Here is a 26318-nt window from a genome sequence, read left to right as displayed (position 1 = left end):
CCAATAGTGTCACAATAGTCCCCTAACAGTGTCCCACTGGCCATCTTTGATGACCAGGTGTGTAGCAGGTTCGAGCCCGGCTTGGAAGTTGTTTCTACTATGAGCCAGGCACTGCCTGAGCACCTGGGTCCCACCAGTGAACAAATAGACGACAGTCCCCGCCCCGGGGGACTAGCCTTTTCCTAGCAGGACACAGAACCCCAAACACTCACAGAATAAAGAGGTGAGGCTATGCTGCGTCCGAAAGGGATATGGGCTTTAAAAAAAAAAAAGAAGGCTGGGCGTGGTGGCTCACACCTGTGATCCCAGCACTTTGGGAGGCCAAAGCGAGCAGATTGCCTGGGCTCAGGAGTTTGAGACCAGCCTGGGCAACATGATGAAACCCCATCTCTACTAAAAATACAAAAAATTAGCCAGGCGTGGTGGTGCACACCTGTAGTCTCAGCTACTCGGGAGGCTGAGGCAAGAGAATCGCTTGAACCTGGGAGGCGGAGGTTACAGTGAGCTGAGATCACGCCACTTAATTCCAGCCTGGGTGAAAGAGCGAGACCCTGTCTCAAAAAAACAAACACGAAAACAAAAAAACAGCAGAGAGCAGAAGAGGGAAGAGGGCAAGGGGTGGGGGGTGAGATTTGACTTGGGGCTCCCTGCTGGTTCATGCAGTGGCCTGGCTAGATCCCTCAACTCTGAGCTTGTTTTCCCCTTTGTGTTCAGGACGTGAAAAGCCCTGTCTGTGAAGTGTCTGTGCTGGTTACACTGGGTGATGTAGGGCGTAAACTTTACTCCAAGCCTGGCACAGGCATAGCAAGGGTTAGGTATAAGCCAGGGATAAATATGCATGTTTGTATTTATGGTAACTATCTTAAACTCTTAAAGACAGAAAACAAGTGTCTGCAATGTCCAAACTGCTCTAGGTACCAAAAGCTGCCAGAAAAATCCTGCTGTCAAGTGAGAGAGAGGTAGTATTGTCAGATGGTTAGGGATTTAGGCTGAGCTTTGGGTCTGAATCCTTGTACCAGCTGTGGGCCCTGGCAAATCAATTCACTCCCAGCCCACCTCTCAGCAATCGATATTTGGAACAAGGCCCAGGTGGAGCAAGGCTCCTGGGACGTCTACTGGTCTAAGGGGACAGGGCCACCAAGGTCATCTTTGCTCTTCTCATTGGTCCGTCCATGGGGCCTGGCACATTGTGGCTTCAAGAAGTGTTGGTGAAGGCTGGGTGCGGTGGCCAACGCCTGTAATCCCAGCACTTTGGGAGGCCAAGGTGGGCAGATTGCTTGAGCTCATGAATGCAAGACCAGCCTGAACAACATGGTGAAACTCCATTTCTACAAAAAACAGAAAAATTAACCGGGCGTGGCGGCATGCGTCTATAGTCCCAGCTACTTGGGAGGCTGAGGTGGGAGGATCACTTAAGCCTGGGAGTTGGAGGTTGCAGTGAGCCAAGATCATGCCACTGCACTCCACCCTGGGCAACAGTGCGAGACCCTGTCTCAGAAAGAAAAAAAAGTGTTGGTGAGTGAATGAGTGAAACTGAATGATTAAGTGAATGAGCGACAGATGAGGCCAAGCAGGCAGGGAACAGAGAAGCTGTGGGACACGTAGCCAGGAGGACAGCTCACAGGCTCAGAGTCAGAGGGACTGGCCTGCCTAAGTCCCAGCTCTGGCCCTGGCTAGCTGTGTGGCCTCACAAGTGATGTCACCACTCTGGGCCTGCGCTTGTTCCTCTAACATGGGAAGAGGGTGGTTGGACTTGCCTTGTCAACCGCGAGTGTCTGTGGCCCCATCCTGCCTCCCATGTCTGGACGCTACAGTAGGTAGTTTGGGCTAGCCCACCAGATCCCATGGGGATCCCTCCCAGCATGGTCCCAGCCACCCCACCTTGACTACTTGTTTCTTTTTTCTCTTTTTTTTTTTTTTAATTGAGACGGAGTTTCGCTCTTGTCATCCAGGCTGGAGTGCAATGACGCGATCTTGGCTCACTGCAACCTTTGCCTCCCGGGTTCAAGCAATTCTCCTGCCTCAGCCTCCTGAGTAGCTGAGATTACAGGTGCACGCCACCAAGCCCTGCTGATTTTTGAATTTTTAGTAGAGACAGGGTTTCACCACATTGGCCAGGCTGGTCTCAAAGTCCTGATCCACCTGCCTTAGCCTCCCAAGTAGCTGGGATTACAGGCGTTAGCCACCACACCCAGCTAATTTTGTATTTTTAGTAGAGACCAGGATTCACCATGTTGGTCAGGCTGGTCCTGAACTCCTGACCTCAAATGATCCACCTGCCTCAGCCTCCCAAAGTGCTGGGATTACAGGCGTGAGCCACTGCGCCCGGCCTTGACTACTTGTTTCTATCCTGCTTTAGGGCACAGGGATATATGCAGAAGGACAGCCACCCTAGAGTAGTTTTTGAATAGTTACACAATGGAAACAATGAAATGTCCAATAACAGGGGATTGGTTACACAAATTCTGGCCCATCCATGTGACAAAATGCCAGGCAGCCTTTGAAAAATAATAGAGTGTCATGGAAACATGGCCAGATTTATATCGTTAAGTGAAAAGGATAGGTTGCTTTTCAGAAGAATGTATAATGTCATCACATGTTTAAAATGCATATTTTGGGGCCAGGCGCAGTGGCTTACATCTGTAATCCCAGCACTTTAGGAGGCCAAGGCAGCAGACCACTTGAAGTCAGGAGTTCAAGACCAGCCTGGCCAACATGGTTGAAACCCCGTCTCTACCAAAAAATACAAAAATTAGCTGGGTGTGGTGGCATGCACCTGTAGTCCCAGCTACTCGGGAGGCTGAGGCATAAGAATCACTTGAACCCGGGAGACAGAGATTGCAGTGAGCTAAGATCATGCCACTACATTTCAGCCTGGGTGACAGAGTGAGAGCTTCTCTCAAAAAATAATAATAATTTTTAAATTCATATTTTTGTGTATGTTGCATATATATGATATGTAGAGATATAGCTTATTTAGTATATATTATTTTCTAATTAATAAAGTAATGCTTGGTTGATGCAAAATATTTTAGTAATTGGAAATGAGACAAGTAAGAAACCCTTTATATCCTGATCACCCTCATGTTAACACTGTGTGGTAGGATGAAACCTATATCAACCGCGTGTGTTGAATCTATTGCAGTAAGTATAGATTGATATCTTACTTTGATAGTAAGATACACTTTGATAGTAAGAAAAAATAAGGCTATTGGTAAAATTATACTCTTTTATAAATTGGCTAATTATTTTGTGGATGTGTGTCCTGGTATCCCCAACTAGACTGCGAGATCAATGAGAGGACGAAATCAATAAAAGCATTGAATGAATGGATGGATGAATGAATGAATGAATGAATTCTCAGTCTCTTGGGAAGTGGGATTGTGCGGCCCATATTGGGTGCTTATAAAGGTTTGTGGGGGCCAGGCACAGTGGCTCGTGCCTGTAATCCCAACACTTTGGGAGGAGGAGGCAGGAGGATCACTTGAGCCCAGGAGTTCGAGACCAACTTGGGCAATATAGTGAGACCTCGTCTCTAAAAAAATAAAGTAAAAATAAAGGCTTGTGGGTTGAGGCAACCAGGAGTGTCTGTGGTCCCATCCTGCCTCCCTGTATCTGGGTGCTATAGTAGGTGGTTCAGGTTAGCCCACCAAGCTTGCTTGCTCTTGCTTCCCAGCTACCTGAGAATGGGAACAGAGTCACCCCACCATACAAGGGAGAGGAGCAGGTCTCAGGGTCCTGGAGGAAGCCACCCAAAACCATCACAGACAGAAAGAGCCCTTCACACAATCTTCTTGCCAGCCCTCAAAGGGGAAAATGGGCTTGGAATGGCGAAAGGACTTGCCTGGGGTCACTCTGGAGGTGGCTGAGCCAGGGTTTGAACCTGGGGCCATCCTACCCCAGACTTTATGTCTTAACTACTGCTGGGCAGGAGCCAAATCAGACCCCATGGCCCCAACAGTGTGAGGCCCATTGTGGCTCTCAGAACATGCCAGCAGCTCTAGCCAGACGAAATGCTGACACAGCCTCTGGGTATTAATAGCCCCTGTCTGGGCCGGGCTCCTGTGCCCCTCCTGAGGCCACCCAGGGAGAATGGGGTGAGTGCTTGGTGGGGAGATGAGCAGATCAGTTCCCCGTGGTCCAGGGATCTGAGTCCAGCGGCCCTCGTGCCACCCCCCATAGGGACCACTTAGGAGCCGGACCCCTTCTCTTTTCAGCTTCCTGGCTCGAGGCCTTCACCCACTCAGCCTCAGCTTCCACGTCTGTAAATGGGGATATCACAGCTGCATTACAGGACTGTCATTAGACTTTGTCGATAAGCTGAACACATAGAGAGCTCAGCACACAGAGAGCTTGACACGCTCAATATCCATGCCTGGCGTGCACACTTCCATGTGCGCCAGGTTCCAGCCGTCTAGTGTCCGGGATGAAGCAGCACATGTCATCATTGCTGCACCCAAGATGGCAGGACGTCTCGCGGCCACGACATCCCCTCTATGGCCGCACAGTCTGAGTGGAGCACGCTGGAGAGGAAGAGGGGGGAATGAGGCAGGTCTAGCCTGCTCCAGCCCAGCTGGACCCAGCCAGGGCATCTGCAGGGAACCCCAGACTGAGGGCTCCTGGACTCTGGCCTCATCCCTGCCAGGGATGGGGTGGAGGCCAGACCACAGGGTTGGGCCCTTCTGAAGAGGGCACTCAAAACAAAGAGACGGCTGTGCCTCGTTTGTCAAATGAAATCAATTACTAACCCACAGGGCTGAAATCGATTCCTAACTCACTCTGCAGCAGGGACTCAGCTCAGCATTTCACAAACACTGTCTCACCCAGACTCACGAGAGCCCTAAGAGGTGGACACTGTCATTCCCATGTGACAGGTGGAAACACCAAGGCCCAGGGAGGCCAAGTGACTTGCTCAAGGTCTCCCAGCTGGTTGATGGCAGGGCAGAGCCCCATCTGTCTGACTCCAGAGCCTGGGTGCCCATCCCCCGTGGCCAGGGAACACCCACTCCCTCCCAGAGCAGCTTCCTGTTCTTGGGAGGCTCTAGGTGGGCCTGAGGCACCGTGGGCTGGCTCCATGGTTGGAAGAGAAGTTGCAGCCCCCTGCCTTCATCTGGGCGAGCAGACAAGCCTTGGCCACTGAGAATCAGGAGACGGAGGAGCTCACTTCTGACTCTTCTGGTCAGCTTAAATTGGCAGCTTCCCCCATTGAGCCCAGGCCCAATCAGCCCTAAAAGGGCTGTGGAGACTTCGGGTTCCCACAGGTGGTGCAGGTGGGAGCAGGGATACCTCCCTCACATCCCGAATCCTCAGCTGGGCCCTCTGGGTCTGCGTTCTGGGTTTGCAGCCTCTCGCCCCCTGGGCCCCATGCAGCCACACGGGCCTCCTGGGCCTCCTGCAAGGCAGGCTCTCCCCGAATGGGACTCCCCCTTTGTTCTTCCTTCCTGGGGGCAGCCGTCCCTGATTCCCAGACCAGACCCAGAGCCCCCAGAGCCCCGCTTCTAGGATCCTGCCACACATTTTGCACACCTGTGACCACTTACACGTGTCCTTCTTTCCATCCCCACTGAGCTGTGAGCTTTTTGCAGTGCGCCCAGCGCTGACACACTGCCAGGCGCTCGGAAACTATTTACGGGTGGCCTGAAGCTGCTGTCACACTCCCGTCCTTTGCGAAGTTCCAGGTAGTGGAGGCAACCTCCAAGAGGCAATCCATTACCAACCAACTCATGACCCCTCCCTCCGGTGGAAATCAGAGCTCACGGATTGTCGTTTGATTGGACTGTGATGCGCTGAAGCTGAATTCAAGACTGATTTAAAAAAAGACCTGCCAGCTGAATGAATGCTGTCACAGAGGGAGGAGCTGGACCTGGCCCCAGGGACCCAAGATGATGCTGTCAGTGACGTCGTTCACTCCATCTGGTGCCCAAAGAGGCCTCGGCCCGAGCAACACCGTCCAGTTTACAGGACCAGGTCCAAGCTGCCAGGCCGCTGGGGCAGGCAGGCCTGGCTTGCAGGGGTCTGGACGGCTCAGAGGGAAGCTGGTAAAAGCAGGGTAAGCCCAGGTCCCACCTCTGCCCCTTCAGAGGCCAAGGCCACTGCAGAGTCCAGAGCAGCCGGAGGACTACATTTCCCAGAGTTCCCCAAGCCCAGGGATGAGCCATTGGCCGATTTAAATAGCCCAGGCCCGAGGCAGCCAGGCCGCAGCTGTGGACTCCTCACCTCCCGGAGGCTCTGCTGGTGCAGGCCCCGCATTGGAGGGCTCGATTGGCTGCCCGGCTGGCACTGACGTCCCCTTGGAGCTGGGTGGCAGCGGAGATAAACAGCCATGTGCAACTCTCCACACTATATTTAACAGCTGCGGCGGAGAAGGCAGGGAGGCAGCCACGGTGGCGGCTCTGGGGGCAGCTCTTGTCTTCGGGGAGAAGGCCCTTGGAGCCGGGCTGGCATCGGCCTTCTCGGGGTGAGCGAGGTCACCATGCCAGCTTCCCAGAGCCGGGCCCGTGCCCGGGACCGCAACAACGTCCTCAACCGGGCTGAGTTCCTGTCCCTGAACCAGCCCCCCAAGGGGGGCCCGGAGCCCCGCAGCTCAGGCAGAAAGGCCTCGGGCCCATCAGCACAGCCCCCACCTGCTGGTGATGGGGCCAGAGAGCGACGCCAGTCACAGCAGCTGCCAGAGGAGGACTGCATGCAGCTGAACCCCTCCTTCAAGGGCATCGCCTTCAACTCCCTGCTGGCCATCGATATCTGTATGTCCAAGCGGCTGGGGGTGTGCGCTGGCCGGGCGGCGTCCTGGGCCAGTGCCCGCTCCATGGTCAAGCTCATCGGCATCACGGGCCACGGCATCCCCTGGATCGGAGGCACCATCCTCTGCCTGGTGAAGAGCAGCACACTGGCCGGCCAGGAGGTGCTCATGAATCTGCTCCTGGGTGAGTGTGCCTGCCGCCCGCCACTCACTGTCAGGCCCCTCGGGAGGCAGCCCGGCCTGCCCAGCCCCACCCTGGCCGGGACCTGCACAGCCCTCAGAAGCCGGCTGGGATGGTCTAATGAGGTTAGGCAGGAAGGGTGCCCCAGAAACAGGCAGGCTCCGGCGTGGGGGAGCGACAGCCAGGGATGCATAGACGAGGCTGTCCTGCCACATGCCAAATGAAGACAGAGGCCATTGTGGCCCTGTGAGAAGGGCCTGCTCAGCAAAAGGCACCGCTGCCCAGAGGCAGCTTGAAGGGAGGCTGGGCCAGAGGCGGTGGCCTCAAGGGAGACGGTCAGGGCTCTGGTGGGCATCCTGGAATGGGGTGTCACTGTTTGACTCCTGCCCCACGGCTGAGGTCCTCGCTCCTTGACAGCTCCCAGCCAGGCTGTTCCCGTGAGCTGCCCCACGAGCACCTCCCGCCTCGGTTCAGGAACCCGGAAAGCTGCCCAGGCTTCTTCCCCAGGGTCTAGGGACCCAGGGAGTTCCCCTGGGACTGCCACCCACTCACAGCCCCCTGGAGTTCTTCCCTGCTCCCTCCCAGGGGGAGTCACTGGAGAAGGGGTCGGGGGGCCAGTTGTGGGTTTGTTTGTTTGCAAAGTCTTTGCCACCAACGTCTTACAGATTAGCACCGCCCTGTGCCAGGTGCCACGTGGGGCCCATGTGGAGGCAAGCCATTCCCTCCACCCAGAGGTGATGCCCAGCCCCCGTCCGGCCCACCCTTCGGACACCACCAGGTCCCCAAGGTGCCCCAGGAAGCTTCCACCCTCCATGCCAGGCCCGCATCGATTTCCTTGTCTTTCCCAGTGTGGCCATCATTTGAGGGACATGTGAGGTGGAGGTCTCAGGCAAGGTAAACATTAACAAGGGGTCTCATTTCCAAAAGGGCATTGGGTTGGACCACGGAGAACATCGGTTCCAGAGGAAGTTAACAATAAAAACATGTATCTCCCTGCTCTAGTCTCAGTCTGGAGGCTCTATGCTCTCTGGGTGGGACTCGGGGAGGCAGAAACCATTGGATACTTCATGCAGGAGATGGCTGGGTCTGCCACCTTCGAGGTTTTCTTGTTCCTTTTTTTTTTTTTTTTTTTTAGACAGAGTCTCGCTCTGTCGCCCAGGCTGTAAGGCTGAAGTGCAGTGGCGCGATCTTGGCTCACTACAACCTTCAGCTCACTACAACCTCCGCCTCCCGGGTTCAAGCAATTCTCCTACCTCAGCCTCCCAAGTAGCTGGGATTACAAGCGCACACCACCACACCCAGCTAATTTTTGTATTTTTAGTAGAGATGGGGTTTCACCATGTTGGCCAGGCTGGTCTCAAACTCCTGACCTCAGGTGATCCACCCGCCTTGGCCTCCCAAAGTGCTGGGATTATAGGCGTGAGCCACCGTGCCCGGCCAGTTTTCTTGTTCTTATTACTAAATTATTTACATTACAATAACTTATGATTTACTCCTGAATAAACAGTCTCACGAGGTTGGTGCCATTATCATGCCCATTTTACAGATTAGGGAACTGAGGTTCCTATAAATAAAGCAACCTGGCCCAGCCTCAGGGCTTGAGATTTGCACCGGCTCCAGCTGACACACAGGCCTCTGCTCTTCCAGGTGCTGTGCCACGGGCGTGGGAGGGAGGGACAGAGCAAAGTGGCCGAGGCACTAGGCCAGGCGCTTCCAGGGGCAGAACCTGCTCTCATTATCCACAGTTTCACACAGGGCCACGTGGCTCAAGAAGACTGTTGGGATTTAGAGAGGTAGGTTGCCTGCTGTCAGAAGATGGGGTGGGAAGGCATACACTCCAGTCTGTCTCTCAACCCTGCTCCCTTGACCCCATCTCTTCCTTCCCACCTTCTTTCCCCATGTGACAAGGGAGGTGATGAAGATGTCATTGGTTGAGTGCTTACCGTGTTCCAGGGCTTTGCATAAACCATATCATTACTTCTGATCTTCACCATAACCCATGGAGCTTGGTGCTGTTATTATTCCCCACTTAAAGAGGGGGAAATTGAGGCATGGGGTGACGATGGTTCTAAGGTCGTGCAGCTAGTCAGTGATGGAGCCAGGAGCAGAACCGGGAGCAACTCTAGCTTTGCTTTGCGTTTTCAGAGGAGAGGGAGAGGGAACCAGCTCAGACTGTGTGAAGCTTCCAGCAGGGGGAGGATCAGAAAAGAAAGGAGGTGCATCTCAACTTACCCACAGTCAGTGGATGCTCTAGTAAGGGGGTGAGCTCCCCGTGGTAGGAGGTATGCAAGCAAGCTGCCTCACATCACCAAGTAAAATAGCTCTGCTTTGATTTGTTTTTTTTTTTACAGGCATGTTTGCTTTTAAGAACATTTCCCCTGCCCCAAACATTGAAAAATTTGCAACCTACTTGTTAAGATAAGGCTTCAGGCTCATTCCAGCAGCCAGCTGCCATGGGCACAAAGCTGTTTGCCCCACAGGATAAAGACGAAGATTTGAGTTGCCTTCCTCCTTGAACAGAAGTGATAGACATTTTAAAAAATCTTTAAAAACATCATGTATTGAGCTTTATTATGTACCAAAGACAATGGCATGAACGGCCTGTATTTTATGATGTAAAAAAGCTGTCGATGACCTTTCAAGGTAAATATTAATATGCCCATTTTACAGATGAGTAAACTGAGGCTCAGAAAGCTCAAGCAACTTGCCCACCACACAGCTATAAGCGGTAGGTTCAGGAAGTAAATCCAAGTCCCCATGACTGCAAACCCCCCCACTCCTTGCTGCTTACCGTGGGGCTGCAGGTCAGGCGTATCACCCGTGTTCACTGCACTCCTGGAGCGTGTGTGCTTTGCAGAGGGGAATGATCTGGGAGGAGGTTGACTGTCTTCATATCCAGGTATTGAGGCCATGGGGACATAGGGCCTGGCACAAGTCAGGCATCCAGCACAGGCCACAGAGCAGGCCGGGTGGGTCTGGGGACCCCGAGGTCACTCTGTGGGGATGCCAGCCCAGCCCTCGGCTTGGTGGGAGAAAATTGCAGCAAATGGCCAAGGCAGGCTCTAATCCTGCAGCTCTGGTCTGACCTGCCAGGAAGGAAGGTCCCACGGTCCCCTGCCCCGGGGAAAGCAGACCACCCACTGAGCGCACGCTGCAGGTTCCATCTGTCCTTTTGTCTTTGGAGGGCACCCTTCGACCCTGGAGCACAGGCTCTGGGGTCAGACTGGCTGTTGTCCAGGTCCCTGCTCTGACCCTTACTTGCTGTACGCACATGCTCAAGTCAGTTCCTGTCTCTGAGCTTCAGTTTCCCTATCTGGGGGCTGAGGGGGATGTGGCAGGGATGTGAAGGGAGCTGGCAAAGCATTTGGCATGGTGGGTGCCATGCCACACGGTGACATCACTGCCATACTGAAGGGGGAGGGAGCCCTACCTAGCCCTGCCCACCCGCTCTGGCCCCGTGGCACTGAGCTAACCCCCAGGGGCAGTCTCTGGGCTGGGAGCAAGACCTCCGAGCTTGCGTTTGGGACCTGGGTTCCACTTGGCTCTGAAGAGGCAGACTTGGGGGCTTGGGAAATGGGAGCTGCAGCTACGGGGCCTAGGAAGGGGTCCACTGGGCCCAGGGAAGTTTTCTGCATGCTCCCTGCTTGGCAAGCAGTCCCATGCCCTCCCTGCTTGCCCCTCCCCTAGTGCACACTGTCAAGACTCTAGAAAGCTCAGAGCCAGAAGGGGCCTTAGCAGCAGGCAAAAGTTTGGACTCCACAGGCAGCCGGACCTGGGTGCAAATCCCAGCCCTGCTGTGGGAACTCAGGCAAGTGACTTTGCCTCTCTGAGCCTCAGTTTCTTCATCTGTCAGATGGGTTGTTGGGAAATCTCCCTGATGAATCACACATGAAGTGCTTGGCACTTACTGATGTTGGTTAACGGTTAAGTAGCAATGATTATCATCATCATTATCACTGTCATCATTGTCAGAAGTCCAGGACCACCCTCCTGCCAGGTACCTTCCAAGCTCTAGATGCCTTGAGACCACCTGTCCCCTTCTCCCTCCCGAGCAGCACCCAGCTTGATGATCCGAAGGGAGCCAGGTGACAGGTGACAGTGACCAGGCCCATCCCAGTTCACTAAGCCCATCCTTGTTTCCTCATGGGCCTGTCCTGTGGTGGTAAATGCCTCTGCTCTTGTTCCTTGATCTATGTCCTTTATGAAGGTATCTTTTTGTTTGTTTTTGAGACACAGTCTGTCTCTGTTGCCCCGGCTGGAGTGCAGTGATAAGATCTTGGCTCACTGCAACCTCTGCCTCCCGGGTTCAAGCAATTCTCCAACATGGTTTCATTATGTTGGCCAGGCTGGTCTCGAACTCCTGACCTCAGGTAATCCACCCACCTCGGCCTCCCAAACTGCTGGGATTATAGGCGTGAGGTGATCCACCCACCTTGGCCTCCCAAAGTGCTGGGATTACAGGCTTGAGCCACTCTGATGGCCTATAAAAGTATCTTTTTTTTTTCCTTTGAGACAGAATCTCACTCTGTCCCCAGGCTGGAGTGCAGTGGCGTGATCTTGGCTCACTGGCATGAACCCGGGAGGCAGAGCTTGCAGTGAGCTGAGATCGCACCACTGCACTCCAGCCTGGGCGACAGAGTGAGACTCCATCTAAAAAAAAAGTATCTTTATTGAGATTTTCCTGAATATGAAAACTACTTTTTTTTTTTTTTTGAGATGGAGTCTCGCTCTGTCGCCCAGGCTGGACTGCAGTGCTGTGATCTTGGCTCACAGCAACCTCTGCCTCCCTGGTTCAAGTGATTCTCATGCCTCAGCCTCCCGAGTAGCTGGGATTACAGGTGCCCGACACCACGACTGGCTAATTTTTGTATTTTTAGTAGAGATGGGGTTTCACCATGTTGGCCAGGCTGGTCTTGAACTGTTGACCTGATGATCCGCCTGCATCGGCTTCCCAAAGTGCTGGGATTACAGGAGTGAGCCACCATGCCTGGCTATGAAAACTACATTTTTATGTCATTTTTTATTTTGATAAGCTATACATCACACAAAATTGATCATTGTAGTCATTTGAAGTGTACAGTTCAGTGGCATTGAGTCCATTCACACTGTTGTGCAGCCATCACCACCATCCATCTCCAGAACTCTTTTCATCTTTCATCTTAAAACACAGAAGCTCTGTCCCCATTAAGCACTGACTCCCCACTCCCCTTCCCCCAGCCCCTGGCAACCTCCATTCTACACTCTGTCTCTGTGGATTTGACTGTTCTAGGGACCTCACGTAAGTGGAATCATACTGTATTTGTCTTTTGTGGCTGGCTGATTTCATTTAGCATGATATCCTCGAGGTCCATCCATGCTGTAGCGGGCGCCGGCATTTCCTTCCTCTCTAAGGCTGAATAATGCTCAGTTACAGGATGGACCACATTTCGTGTATCCATTCGTGCACCCATGGACACTTCGGTTGCTTCCACCTTTTAGCTGTTCTGAGTAACGCTGCCGTGCGCACAGGTGTATATGCTTCTTCTTGAGCCCCTGCTTTCAGTTATTTTGGTTGTATACTCAGAATCGAGCTGCTGGATCACAAGGTAATTTTGTGTTGACTTGTTTAAGGACCTGTCCTACTGTTGCCCACAGCGGCTGCGTGATTTTACATTCCCCCAGCAATGCCCAAGGGCTCCCATATATCCACATCTTCGCCAACACTCATTAACTGGTTTTTCAATCAGAGCCATCCTAATGGGTATGAGGTGGTATCTCGTGTGGTTTTGGGTATTTTTTGTTTGTTTTTTGTTTTGTTTTGGGGGTTTTAGTTTGTTTGTTTTTTGAGACAGAATCTCGCTCTGTCACCAGGCTGGAGTAAAGTGATGCGATCTGGGTTCACTGCAACCTCCACCTCCCAGGTTCAAGCAATTCTCCTGCCTCTGCCTCCCAAGTAGCTGGGACTACAGGCGCCTGCCACCACGCCTGGCTAATTTTTCAAAGATGAGCTTTCACCATGTTGGCCAGGCTGGTCTCAAACTCTTGACCTCAAGTGATCCTCCGGTCTTGGCTTCCCAAAGTGCTGGGATTACAGGCGAGAGCCACGGTGCCCAGCCTACACATTCTTGTAGTAAGAAAAAATGCAATGATTACAAGGCTAGATCAAGAAGAAAGTGAGCCTCTCCCCTAAACCCTCTCCCAGGAAGAGCCTCTGCCGCAGCTTGGGCCACGTGCCCCTGGATTTTTCCCCGTGTGAATGCTAATGTGTGATGTGTTTCTCAGGCTGTGTTTTGCCCGGTTTGGCCTCACTCTCACAGCTGTGGCCCTCCCACCTGGAATCCTGATCTGGACCCTCCATGTCCCTCGCACCAGCATGAGGGGTTCAGATGCTCCAGATAATCTGTTCTGGCAGCTCTCCCATCCCCTGCCCTCTGGCTCTTGCTCTCAGGGACAATTTAGGTGACAGCCTCTCCACGAGGCTTGTCTAGCCTGTTCCTAACTGAGGGATATTTAGGCTGATCCCAAATCTTCACTCAGATACCCTCCTGTGGGAAACCGCACATGCTACCTCCTCGGAAGTAGAGGGGTTCCCTCCCCAGCCTCCTTTCTCAGCATCTCAGTGGGCCTCAGTGCAACAGTCAGTCCCTCGGGGGGGGCCTTTGGCCACCCCCAGGCCAGGTCAGGGCCCCTTAATACACTGCCCTGGCAGCTGTCCACACAGCGGATGCAAGAGAAATGCAATAGTTTGTGGTGCCAGTAGGCAGGTTCTGGATCAGCATTGCCCACCAGCACAGCTAGTGATTTCATGTCCCTGGGACCTGCTCCTAGCAGGGCCTGGTGCTCAGCAGAGTGAATAACCAGCGCCATCAGTCTTTCTATTGATGATCCTGAGTGCTTTGCACGCCACTGGTCTTCAAAGATAGGGAGAGCTGGCTTTAGCAGGTGGAGTCTTTTTTTTTTTTTTTTTTTTTTTTTTTTTTTTTTCTAGAGAGAGTCTTGCTCCGTCACCCAGGCTGGAGGGCAGTGGCGCGACCTCAGCTCACTGCAACCTCTGCCCCCCAAGTTCAAGTGATTCTCCTGCCTCAGCCTCCTGGGTAGCTGGGATTACAGGTGCCTGCCACCACACCTGGCTAATTTTTGTGTTTTTAGTAGAGACGGGGTTTCACCGTGTTGGCCAGGCTGGTCTCGAACTCCTGAGCTCAAGCTATCCGCCTGCCACCGCCTCCCAAAGTGCTGGGATTACAGGCGTGAGCCACTGTGCCTAGCCTGTAAAAATAACTTTTTAAAAATGTGCACAAATAATGCGTGCTTGTGGCAAGAAAGATTTTAAAGTGCAGAATTACAAAAAGTCAGTAAAAATCACCCCAATCCTCTTGCCCAGCAAGAAGCATTGTTAGCATTTAGAGCAGTAACTTCTAGATTTTTTTCTCTGTATAAGCACGTTTGCTTACATACATATCTTATTTTATGAAGATGGCATCCTACTGGAAATCCTATTTTATAAGTGGCCTTTTCCACTTAACATACCCCATGGCTTTCTGATATAGTTGGGCTATAAATATACATGGGCCTTATCATCTGCAGTGGCCACAGCATGCTCTGGTGTCTAGATTAGGCCACAGTTTGTCCTGTCTGTCTCTTGAAGGGCGCTGGGTCGTTTCACATTTTTCGGTGTTATAAACAATGCTGCAGTGAACATCCCGGGCCATGAATCATGGCCCACATCCCTAACGATTTCCCAAGGAGATATTCCTGCAAAGGGAAGAGCTGAGTCCAAGGGAGACACGTGGAGGAGAGTTCTGATTCCGAAGCCAAATGCCCTTCGGGAAGTTCAGACCGATTTACACACCCCCTGGGCAGTATATGGCTGGCTCCCAACCTTCCGGAAGCCAGAATGGGGGATGAGAAGCAGGATTGACTTCCCAGCCCAGGAGCACTGGGACCCCTCCTCCCAACCCAGCCGGAGAGAGACATCTGCCCACAAACCCAGCCCTTCACAGCCTGCAGGGCATCCCAGAAGCCCCGTCCTTGTTCCTTGCTTTAGAACAGCTGAGCCCACAACCTTCACCTCCCACCCCTACCCCACTAGCCCCAACTCCCCAGAGACCCTACCTTGCTCTGAGCTGTTCCCACAGAGTGCGTCCTCAGGGGGAAAGCAGCCCAAAGCCACAAAGGGCCACACTAGGTCACCCCAGCTGCCCCTCTTCCCACAGTGCACATAGCTGCTGGCAGACAAGTGATGTTCTGATTTTCAGAGGCCTCAGGAGGAGATGATTCCAAATCTTCCAGGATGGCAGCAGCTCTTTTCCAAGAAAGCCCTGGCTCCTGCCTGGCCTCTGGGAGCCTCCAGCACTCTGGTTCCCCGGCCACCATCAACCCCGAGGGACCTGGGCTAGGGGAGAAGGGTGGGCCTCGAGGTGGGTTCTTGTTGCCCTCTGAGGGCCGGGAAGCCTCTAGGACAGCAGGGCCCCGGGGACAGCTGTGCTTCCTGCATGGGGGGTTCAGACATTCAGGCCCCAACCCTGTGCAAAGAGCTGAGAGTGGAGCTGGTTGGGATGGAAGAGCATGAGGGGTGGTGGAGCCAAGCCCTGGTGTCCTCTGACATGGTCCCGGGGGTCCATTACCGAGTGTCTGCTACACACAAGCATCAGAGCAGGCCCCTTGGCATCCCAGCGTATCCATGGCAGGGAGCTCTGGGGGATAGACACACCGAGGTTATGCTGTCCACAAGTGGCCAACCTTGAAGCCGGTCTCTTTCTGGAGCCTGAGTGCACCCTGGGTGATCCTGGTGAGTGGAGGCCAGCAGAGGCTGAGTGACCTCCCTGAAACGTGCACATAGCAGGTCCAGGGCAGTGCAGCTCCCACCAGCTCCCTGGCTCTTGCCCCTGAGCCTCCTGCTGGGCGGACCTTTCCCCTCACAGGGGTCTCCTTGCCCTCCTTGAGTCAAGAAGAGGATGTAGGTCGGTCGACTGGACAGGGCCACGTGGGCGGAATCAGCCTTGAGTGATGGCGCCATTTGCTTCTATTTCTGGGCACCAGAGGATGCGCTCACAGTGTCAGAATCACAGTCACTCAAGGCCTGGTTGTGCTGGAGGAGGGAGAGAGGCCCTGCAGGGGCAGCAGGAAAGGGCAGAATGGGGTGGGAGGCCCAGGGGAGACTATGGCTCTGTTGGAGAGCTGCCCTGTGGTCTGAGGGTGGTAGGCGGGCCACTGCCTCTTCCATTCACAACCCTCCCGGCCAGACGGCTGCGGCATGGTGAGGGCGAAAAGCCATGCACCCCGTCACACCTGTGATAGAGTAACGCTCAGTGTCACTATGTGCTTACTGCCCACCGTCCCGTTTGGCCACAGGAGACCCTGCCAGCCTCGTTCACAGTGCCAGGCCTGACACATGCCTGAAATACCCAAGAACCGGTGGTGCCCAAGAAAGGGTGGAAAAGTGAATGAACCAGGCACAGGCTAGGTGGGTCAACCCGGCTGGACAGCCAGGCTGGGCCCTATGGTCCCCACAGGGCCCAGGGCAGAAAAGGAGCAGAGCCTCCCCCTCATTATGGCCTGAAGAGAGGGAACCAGCCCGAAATAGCCACAGCTTCCCAAAAGCCCAGCTGTGGGGCGTCTTAGTCCATTTTGTGCTGCTGTAACAGAATACCACACACTGATTTATAAAGAATAGAAGTGAATTTGGCTCATGGTTCTGGAGGCTGGGAAGTCCACGGCTGAGGGGCCGCATCTGGTGAGGGCCTTCTTGCTCCCTGTTGCCTTCTGCATCACGTGCAAGGGAGCACATGCCTGGGAGGGCAGGAGGTGACCACACTCACCGTTTCGTCAGGAACCACCCTTGATACCTGCATTCATCCATTCATAAGGGGAGAGCCCTCATGGCCTATCATCTTTTTATTTTATTTTATTTATTTAGTCCCAGCTACTCTGTTTCCTACACCGAGTCTGTATGCTTTCATTGGGAAAAATAATGTTTTGCTGCTAGAGATTTGAAAGGAGCCAGGCACAGTGGCTCACACCTGTAATCTCAGCACTTTAGGAGGCTGAGGTGGGAGGATCACTTGAGCTCAGGAGTTCAAGACCAGCTTGGGCAACAAACTGAGATACTGTCTCTACAAAAAATAAAAAAATTAGCCAGTTGTGGCCTGTGCCTGTGGTCCCACCTACATGGGAGGCTGAGGCAGGAGGATCATTTGAGCCCAAAAGTTCAAGGCTGCAAGGAACCATGTTTGCACCACTGTACTCCAGCCTGGGCAACAGAGGGAGACACTGTCTCAAAAACAGAAAAAAAAAAAAAAAAAAAAAAAAGGGAAGGTGTGGGTCTAGCTTAGTTCTTGGCCTATGGATCCTGACAGCCCATGCAGAGAGCTGGGGCATGTGGGGAGGTCGAGGCACCCAGCCCTCCTTGCCTTTGGCCACCCCATCAGAGTTGAGGTGCTGGGCCCAGTGTACCCCCCGGGTGACTTAGTAAAGTCAGCCTTTCCTCCCCACTTTTTCCTTGACCACAGCAGCTGTCCATTAGGGCCCTGTGCTCGAAAGGCAGATTTTGTTTATTTATTTATTTATTTATTTATTTTGAGACAGAGTCCCGCTCTGTCACCCAGGTTGGAATGCAGTGGTGCCATCTCAGCTCACTGCAACGTCCATCTCCCAGATTCAAGCAATTGTCCTGCCTCAGACTCCCAAGTAGCTGGGACTACAGGTGCCTGCCACCATATCTGGCTAATTTTTGTTTTTTTAGTAGAGATGGGTTTTCTCCATGTTGGCCAGGCTGGTCTCGAACTCCTGACCTCAGGTGATCCACCCACCTCGGCCTCCCAGAGTGCTGGGATTATGGGCATGAGCCACCGCGCTGGCCTCAAAAGGCAGATTTTGAACCCATCAGCTGCTGAGTCCTGGTTTTCAACCTAAAGACCTGGTCACCAGTAGGACAGATGGCCCATGCCTTCCAGTGGCTGGTGTCATATTTCAGCCTACCATGGAGCCCAGTCCCAGTCTGCATGAACCACCCCCTACCCCAGATTCTGGCAGCTCTTCAGGCACCCAGACCCTGGCTGGCCACCAGTCACCAACCACCACCACCAGGAGGCCTTGCTTGGCCTGGCCTCTCTTACTTGTCTTGACATGGTGGAGGTCTTGGAACCTGAGCCAGACAATTTTGACCCTGGTGGGACCTTAGGAAAAAAAGCCTTCGCTGATGCTCCTGCACGGTGCCCCAGCCTCCAGGACCAGAGCCTCCCACAGCTTCCCGGGCCAGGCGGGGCTAGGACTCACAGGCAGTGTAATGGCAGCAGTATGCTGTCAGCCACCACACTCCTCCCCGGTTCATTGGCTCATTTCCTCCTGGGACCACCCTTGCTATGGGTGAGTAGACCAAGGCCCTGAGAGGGGAAGGAACTTGTTCTTTTTTTTTTTTTTTTTTGAGACGGAGTCTCGCCCTGTCGCCCAGGCTGGAGTGCAGTGGCACAATCTTGGCTCGCTGCAACCTCCGCCTCCCGGGTTCAAGTGATTCTCCTGCCTCAGCCTCCCAAGTAGCTGGGACTACAGGCGCCCGCCACCATGCCCAGCTAATTTTTTTGTATTTTTAGTAGAGACGGGGTTTCACCATGTTGGCCAGGCTGGTCTCGAACTCCTGACCTCAGGCGCTCCGTCCACCTCGGCCTCCCAAAGTGCTGGGATTACAGGCGTGAGCCACTGCGCCTAGCCAGAACTTGTTCTTAATTAGCAGGGTCGACCCCTCGGCCAGAAGCACCAGGACCCCTCCTCAAAGCCCCAGCCAGCGAGACTTGAACCCCACCTGTGACTCCAGAGCCTTCAGATTTAACCCCCTCCCCATGAACTGCCTTCCCTCGCAAGGTGGAGAAAGCCTGTCACCAGGCCATTTTTGGGGAAGTGGGGGGGGCTTGCAGATGAGAGGGCTCCCTGGGCTGGAGAGGACCAGCTGGCCCCTCTAAGCTGGCTTCCTCAGCTGCTCCATGGGGCAAAGGGATGCCAAGGTCAGCACAGCTACCTCCCTCTCCCACCTGCCCTGGGGACCTGGCAGTCCCCAGTCCCTCTCTCCTGCTGGAACTGTGACCTCCCACAGGCTTCAGATGGCACGAAACCCGGGCATGGTCAGCACACGAGCTGGCCAGCCACACGCCTCCCCTGCCACCTCCTGGGAAGACCCAGCCCAGGGGAACAGCTGCCGTGAAATTGGCAGGCAAGGGTAGAGCAAGGTTTTCTCGAGGCCTTCAGGCCCCGCCCTCCTTGGGCCAGCCAGCTCCTCTGTGCACCTGCTCAGCCCCCTCCTGTGCTGGCCAGGCACTTCCAGGGTGCAAGGCTCTCAGCCAGCCCTGTGGCTAATGAGAGGGGCCAGGAGATGCCACGATTCAAACCCCAAACAGAGAGACCAGACTACAAGCAGCAACCCTGAAGTGGGCAGGAAAAGGGGAAGCCCTGAAGTTCTAGTCCTCCAGGGAGGACTGCGTGATCTGGAACAGTCTAACTGCCTGGCATGGACAGTTAGGTGCACCACAGTGCCTCACAACCTGCAGCAAGGGGATCGGGGGTATGTGATGGTGCAAGACTTTCAAAAGCAGGCAGCAGAACAACATATGCAAACCATGTTACAAGCTTTATTAAATCTATGCTCCAAAGGCCGGGCACGGTGGCTCACACCTGTAATCCCAGCACTTTGGGAGGCCGAGGTGCGCGGATCACCTGAGGTCGGGAGTTCAAGACCAGCCTGACCAACATGGAGAAACTCCATCTCTACTAAAAATAGAAAAATTAGCTGGGCGTGGTAGCACACACTTGTAATCCCAGCTACTCGGGAGGCTGAGGCAGGAGAATCGCTTGAACCTGGGAAGCGGAGGTTGTGGTGAGCCGAGATCACACCATTGCACTCCAGCCTGGGCAACAAGAGTGAAACTCTGTCTTAAAAAAAAAAAAAAAAAAAAAAAAGCTGTGCTCTATAAGTGGATGGAAAGGTCTGGAACAATGACTACCTCTGAGGGGCAGGATTACAGGTGATTTAAACTCTAACTTTTGTTTTCTGTTTTGTAAATGTTCTGCAGTGAATAGCGTCTTCTGTGTCTTTTTTTTTTTTTTTTTTTTTACTTTTTTTCCATTTCTGCCAAGAGCTGAACATTCCGATAAATACTGAAAAGTTTTCTAGGAAAGCTCCCAGCATCTGGCTGCACTGAACTGTCATTGAGTCATAACCCCCCACCTTTATCCAGCCCTCCTGGTGGGCCAGGCGTTTGGGGGACCAACTCAATCATTTGCTGCGACTTCCCTGCTTTAGCACTGAATGTCTTGTGTCCTAGGAAACCCCTCTGTCCCAGTGAAACCTTGTCACCCTGCAGTCAGCAACCTGCCTGCAGGCATGGTGCCTGGCCCCCTCTGGGAGGTGGGTGTCCCTGAGCTTCGTCTCACAGGTGAGGAAAGTTAGGTGGTTTGCCTGAGGTCACACAGCTGGGAGGCTCCAGGGCTGGAGCTCACAGCTGGGTCTCTGGCTGTGATGCCTGTGAGCTTTGCCACCACACTACACTGTGGGTGTTGTCTTCACTGTCCGTGAGGCAGGGCTTGCAGGAGCTGTGACCTCACTGGGGTCCCCAAGGTCACCTGAGATGGGGAAGCACAGGGGGCAGGGGCACGGGCTCCCTGCTGACTCTGTACCTGCCCTGGGGGTGCTGTCTGGCCTGCCGATGCCACCCCCACCCCCAGGTCAGAGGGTGTGAGCTCCAAGGGCCTTTCTAAGGGTGCGGAGGGTTGACCTGGAACCCCCACATTGGCGATCTGGGTGCCACTCAGATCAGCTGGGTGAAACTGGGGTCCTGGCATGGTGCCTTCCTCTCTCGGCACAGAAAGGCACAGCAGCCCCCCAAGGCCACACAGCAGGGTGTGGCAGAGACACGATGGAGATCCAGGTCTCCCCTGTGTTTCCAAAATGGGGAAAGAAAGGCCAGGCGCAGTGGCTCACGCCTGGAATCCCAGCACTTTTTGGGAGGCGGAGGTGGGCAGATCCCTTGAGGTCAGGAGTTCGAGACCAGCCTGGCCAACATGGCAAAACCCCGTCTCTACTAAAAATACAGAAATTAGCCAGCCGTGGTGTCAGGTACCTGTTGTCCCAGCTACTCGGGAGGCTGAGGCAGGAGAATCACTTGAACCCGGAAGGCGGAGATTGCAGTGAGCCAAGATCATGCTGCAGTACTCCAGCCTGGGTGACAGAGACTCTGTCTCAAAAAAATAAAGAAAAAGAAAAGGAAGGAAAGAGCCCACCTCGCTGGTTATGAGCCTCAGGCCAGTAACTCAACTACGTTTGGAGACTGTGCCTCTGTTTCTAGCCCCAGGGGAAAAAAACCTATGAACAAACAGGCACAGCCCCTGCCTCCACGAAGTGATGACTTCATGCCGCAGACAGCGAACCCTCACCTCCCAACAGATGCCTCAGTGACTGCGGGGGAAAAGCCACGAAACAGAGGGCCAGATGTTGAGGGCCAGATGTTGAGACTGAACCATTCAGGGCCTGAGCTGTCTGGAAGGCCGGGGCAGGTCCCTGAGGTGGTGGGTTGGGAAAGAGTGGAACATTCCAGAAAGCAAGAGCCTCAGGTGTGAGTGCTCAGAGCTCCAGGGGTTCATCTTGTCCTCTGTAAAGGGGGGAATGACACAGCGCAGTTGCTGGGGAAAACAGTGGGGTTCCTCAAAGAGTCACACACAGAGTTACTGTCATTACCAACCAGCGACTCCAGTCCTAGGGATCTACCAAAAGAACTGAAAACAGGCACTCGGCAAACACTTGCACATACGTGCATAGCAGCGTGAGTCACGGCAGCCGAAAGGCGCAAACAACTCGATAGCCATCAATAGATGAATGGATAAACAAATTGTGGCCGGGCACAGTGGCTCACGCCTGGAATCCCAGCACTTTGGGAGGCTGAGGTAGGAAGATAGCTTGAAGCCAGGAGTTTGAGACCATCTTAGGCAGCAAAGTGGGATGCCCATCTGTAAAAAAAAATTTTTTTTTAATTAGCTGGGCGTGGTGGCACACTTGTAGTCTCGGTGGCTCAGGAGACTGAGGGAGGAGGATCTCTCAAGCCCAGGAATTCAAAGTTACAGTGAGTTATGATTGCACCACTACACTCCAGCCTGGGCAACAGAAAGAGACACCATCTCTGTCTCTCTGTTTCTCTCTCTCTCTCTCTTTAAGACAGGGTCTCACTCTGTCACCTTAGCCTCCTGGGTAGCTGGGATGAGAGGCGTGCACCACCACACTCAGCTAATTTTTGTATTTTTTTGTAGAGATGGGGTTTTGCCATGTTGCCCATGCTGGTCTCAGACTCCTGGGCTTAAGCAATCCTCCCACCTCAGCCTCCTGATAGCTGGAACTACAGGTGTGTGCCATCACACATGTCTAATTTTTGTATTTTTTGTACAAGCAGGGTTTTGCCATGTTGCCCAGGCTAGTCTCGGACTCCTGGGCTCAAGCAATATGCTCACCTCAGCCTCCCAAAGTGCTGGGATTATAAGTGTGACCCACCGTGCCCAGCCAGAGACATCCGTCTCTTAAAAAAAAAAACACTGGGCGCAGTGGCTCACGCCTGTAATCCCAGCACTTTGGGAGGCCAAGACGGGCGGATCACGAGGTCAGGAGATCGAGACCATCCTGGCTAACACGATGAAACCCCATCTCTACTAAAAATACAAAAAATTAGCCAGGCGTAGTGGCAGGCGCCTGTAGTCCCAGCTACTCGGGAGGCTGAGGCAGGAGAATGGCGTGAACCCAGGAGGCGGAGCTTGCAGTGAGCCGAGATGGCACCACTGCACTCCAGCCTGGATGACTGAGCGAGACTCTGTCTCAAAAAAATCAAATAAAATAAAGAGGCCGGCGCGGTGGCTCATATCTGTAATCCCAGCACTTTGGGAGGCCAAGGCAAGCGGATCACTTGAGGTCAGGAGTTTGAGACCAGCCTGGCCAACATGGCAAAACCCCGTCTCTACTAAAAATACAAAAATTAGCCAGGCGAGGCAGCGTGGGCCTGTAATCCCAGCTACTCAGGAGGCTGAGGCACGAAAATCACGTGAACCTGGGAGGTGGAGGTTGCAGTGAGCCGAGATCATGCCACCACACTCCAGCCTGGGCAACAGAACGAGACTCCATCTCAAAAAAAAAAAAAGAAAGAGAAGATGAACAAATAGTGGTCCATCCATATAGTGGAATATTATTCGGCCATGAAAAGGAATGAAGTGCTGCCACGTGGGTGGATGCTGGAAACATTATGCTAAGGAAAGGAAGGCAGACACAAAAGGCCACATGCTGTCTGATTCCATTTACATGGAGTGTCTAGAGGAGGCAAATCCTCTAGAGGAAAGCAGATTGGTGGTGTCCCAGGGGCTGGAGAGAAGGGGATGGGGAGTGGCTGCTTCGTGGGTACGGGGCGTTCTTTTGGGATGATGAAATGTTTTGAAATCAGAGAGAGGAGGTGGCTGCCGACATTGTGATGTGCTGAATGCCGCTGAAGCGTGCACTCTAAAATGGTTCACTGTACAAGATGTAAATTTTGCTTCAATTTTTGAAAAATGGGAATGGGGCTGGGCATAGTGGTTCACGCCTGTAATGGGTGAACACTTGGGGAGGCTGAGGCGGGCAGGTCACCTGAGGCCAGGAGTTGGAGACCAGCCTGGCCAACATGGCGAAACCCCATCTCTACCAAAAATACAAAAAATTAGCCAAGCATGGTAGTGTGCACCTGTAATCCCAGCTACTCGGGAGGCTGAAGTATGAGAATCCCTTGAACCCAGGAGGTGGAGGTTGCAGTGAGCCAAGATCAGGCCACTGCACTACAGCCTGGGCAATAGAGCAAGACCCTGTATCAAAAAAAAAAAAAAAAAAAGGAAAAGGGGCCGGGCGCGGTGGCTCATACCTGTAATCCCAGCACAATGGGAGGCTGAGGCAGGTGGATCACCTGAGGTCAGGAGTTTGAGACCAGTCTGTCCAACATGGCAAAGCCCCATCTCTACTGAAAGTACAAAAATTAGCTGGACGTGGTGGTGGGTGCCTGTAATCCCAGCTACTCAGGAGGCCGAGGCAGGAGAATCGCTTGAATCCGGGAGGCGGAGGTTCCAGTGAGCCAAGATCTCACCTCTGCACTCCAGCCTGGTCGACAAAGTGAAACTCTGTCTCAAAAAAACAAACAAACAAACAAACAAAAACCCAAAGAAATAAAATGCGTATTATGTCAGGGCATGAGAAAAGCTGTATGAAAAAATTAAACACGGTGAGGGGAGACAGTGTGGTGGGGGCTTTTTACAAACAGCGTGGTCAGGGAAGGCTTCTCCGCTAAAGGAAGTAGCTACAGGAAGGCAGGACGTGCCAGGCAGGGGAGACAGCAAAGGCAACGGCCTGAGAGGGGACCCTGCCTGGGGGTCAGCGTGGCTGAGTGGCCTGAGTGAGGAGCAGAAAGGGGAGGCGAGGTGGGGAAAATGTGGGGGGCCAGGGCCTGGGCCTGGCTGGTGGCCCTGATGGTCCAGGGGCCTCTGTCTCCCCCCAACAGCCCTGCTCCTGGACATCATGACGGTGGCCGGCGTGCAGAAGCTCATCAAGCGGCGCGGCCCGTACGAGACGAGCCCCAGCCTCCTGGACTACCTCACCATGGACATCTACGCCTTCCCGGCCGGGCACGCCAGCCGCGCCGCCATGGTGTCCAAGTTCTTCCTCAGCCACCTGGTGCTGGCGGTGCCCCTGCGCGTGCTGCTGGTGCTCTGGGCCCTCTGCGTGGGCCTGTCCCGCGTGATGATCGGCCGCCACCACGTCACGGATGTCCTCTCCGGCTTTGTCATCGGCTACCTCCAGTTCCGCCTGGTGGAGCTGGTCTGGATGCCCTCCAGCACCTGCCAGATGCTCATCTCTGCCTGGTGAAGCGCCCGCCGGCCCACACAAGCCTCTGGGGGCAGGGCTGGCCCTAGAGAAGGGGCAGGGGGTGGCGAGGTGGCGGGCGTGGGTGGAACAGAGCTGTCAGGAGTCACAGCGGCCACCCCCACCACATCTTCCCCTCCTGGCTGGAGGCTGGCGAACCCAGGCCACCCCTCCCGGAGACAAGCGTGTTTGGCAGTGCCAGGTCTCTTGCCCCTTTGCTTGGACTCCAAGTCTCCTCTCTAGGCAGCCAGGACCCACCCATGGGGACAGCCCTATTTAGCTTCTGCTCTGGGAACAGCAAAAATCAGGATGGTGGGAGGGGCTGAGTCTTGTCTTGTCCTTTCATCATCATGACTGTTGAGTTCTTGGCTGTGCCCATCACGCCACAGCACGACGCCTGCCAAAATGCCCCCAACCTACTGCCTGATGCAGGTGCCATTGCCATTAATGGTCATCGACAGCTTAGGGCAGCACTTTCCAACGGGTGCCCATGGGACACCAGCCTGCGAGATGCTTTTGGGGGAAAGGGGTTTTGTGGTTCAATAACTTTCGGAAGTGCTGCACACTCTGTCCCCAAGTTGGACATTCACAAAGGCCGTTATTGCCGTAAAGGCTCTGACAAGCCCTGTAGAAAAGCTTCTTGCTAAACCTTCTTTAACCCATGTTTTCTAAACTTATTTGACCACAGAACGCTTTTCTTGGGGAACAGCTATTAACCCCCAAGGAATCATTGGTTCCTCAAGTGCGTTTTGGGAGCTGCTGCCAGAGAGCTAAAGGGCCTGGGGTGTGAGCTGACTCTCCGCTGGGGAGGCCGGGTGCACGCGCCACAGCCCGAGGAAAGCGCTGGCCACCACCCGTGGGCATCGATGAGGCTTTGGCCCCCAGGGGCCGGACTCCGTGTGACCTAATAGGTCGTTTCCAAGTCACCCGTTTTGGATGTGCATTTCATGTGACAATACAGATGACATGCAAATGGCCCTCTCCCGTGTGGCTTTTTCCTCGTGCAATTCAATTGCTCCGGATGCATTCGCCTTATTAGCATGGAACGGGCGGAGGGGTGGGGTAATTCTTCGGCCCTAGACAGTGCCATGATGCCAGGGATCGGGGGCTCTGGGCATAGCTGGCCTGCTCCTGGACTTTACCAGGCTGGCCAGTCCCTTTGCCCTGGGGTAGCTGCCTGGTACTCCCTCAGCCCCCAGGCCCTGTGCTGGCTGCTACCTGGGGCCTGGGCAGGGACCGTTTGAGAGGCCCTCACTGTGATGCTGATGGACCAGAGACCCTCTCTCACTTCAGCCTCAGGCCTTCCCAAGCCCTCAGCCCCGACTCCTGGCTAACCTGATCCTCGTCCACCAGGAAGTAGGCAAGTGACCAGTGAAACACAGCCAAGCCTAAGAGAGCTGCCGCGAGGGATGTGCAGGGCAGTGAGGGCTCAGAGAAAAGGCCCTGGAGCCCAGCCTTGGGGCGTCAACGCATAGGTCCCAGAAGGGGGAAGTCTGAGCCCAGATGGAGGGAATGGGTGG

General features: G+C 54.1%; 1 protein-coding gene across 2 annotated transcripts; it reads left to right on the top strand.

The window, feature by feature from the left end:
• The first annotated feature begins 46 nt into the window (after positions 1-46).
• Positions 47-25775, top strand: PLPP7 (phospholipid phosphatase 7 (inactive)). Of its 2 annotated transcripts, none has more exons than XM_054659191.2 (3): positions 47-223; positions 4218-6923; positions 7586-9345. In XM_054659191.2, the coding sequence occupies exons 2-3, from the start codon at positions 6473-6475 to the stop codon at positions 7588-7590; spliced, it is 456 nt and encodes a 151-aa protein (XP_054515166.1). In that variant the 5' UTR covers positions 47-223; positions 4218-6472; the 3' UTR covers positions 7591-9345. The 2 variants fall into 2 exon arrangements, with proteins under 2 accessions (XP_054515166.1, XP_520326.3); XM_520326.8 differs by lacking the exon at positions 7586-9345 and adding an exon at positions 24437-25775 and having other exon boundaries at positions 51-223.
• The last annotated feature ends 543 nt before the right edge of the window (positions 25776-26318 follow it).

The sequence above is a fragment of the Pan troglodytes genome, chromosome 11 (assembly GCF_028858775.2).
Source record: "Pan troglodytes isolate AG18354 chromosome 11, NHGRI_mPanTro3-v2.0_pri, whole genome shotgun sequence".
In the NCBI taxonomy this organism is placed as follows: Eukaryota; Metazoa; Chordata; class Mammalia; order Primates; family Hominidae; genus Pan; species Pan troglodytes.
This window is presented reverse-complemented; position numbering and strand designations above follow the sequence as displayed.

Coding starts and splice junctions, on each gene's coding strand:
- PLPP7 (XM_520326.8), top strand. CDS start 6,473: ATGCCAGCTTCCCAGAGCCGGGCCCGTGCCCGGGACCGCAACAACGTC. Junction 6,924..24,436: donor GCTCATGAATCTGCTCCTGG/GTGAGTGTGCCT, acceptor TCCCCCCAACAG/CCCTGCTCCTGGACATCATG.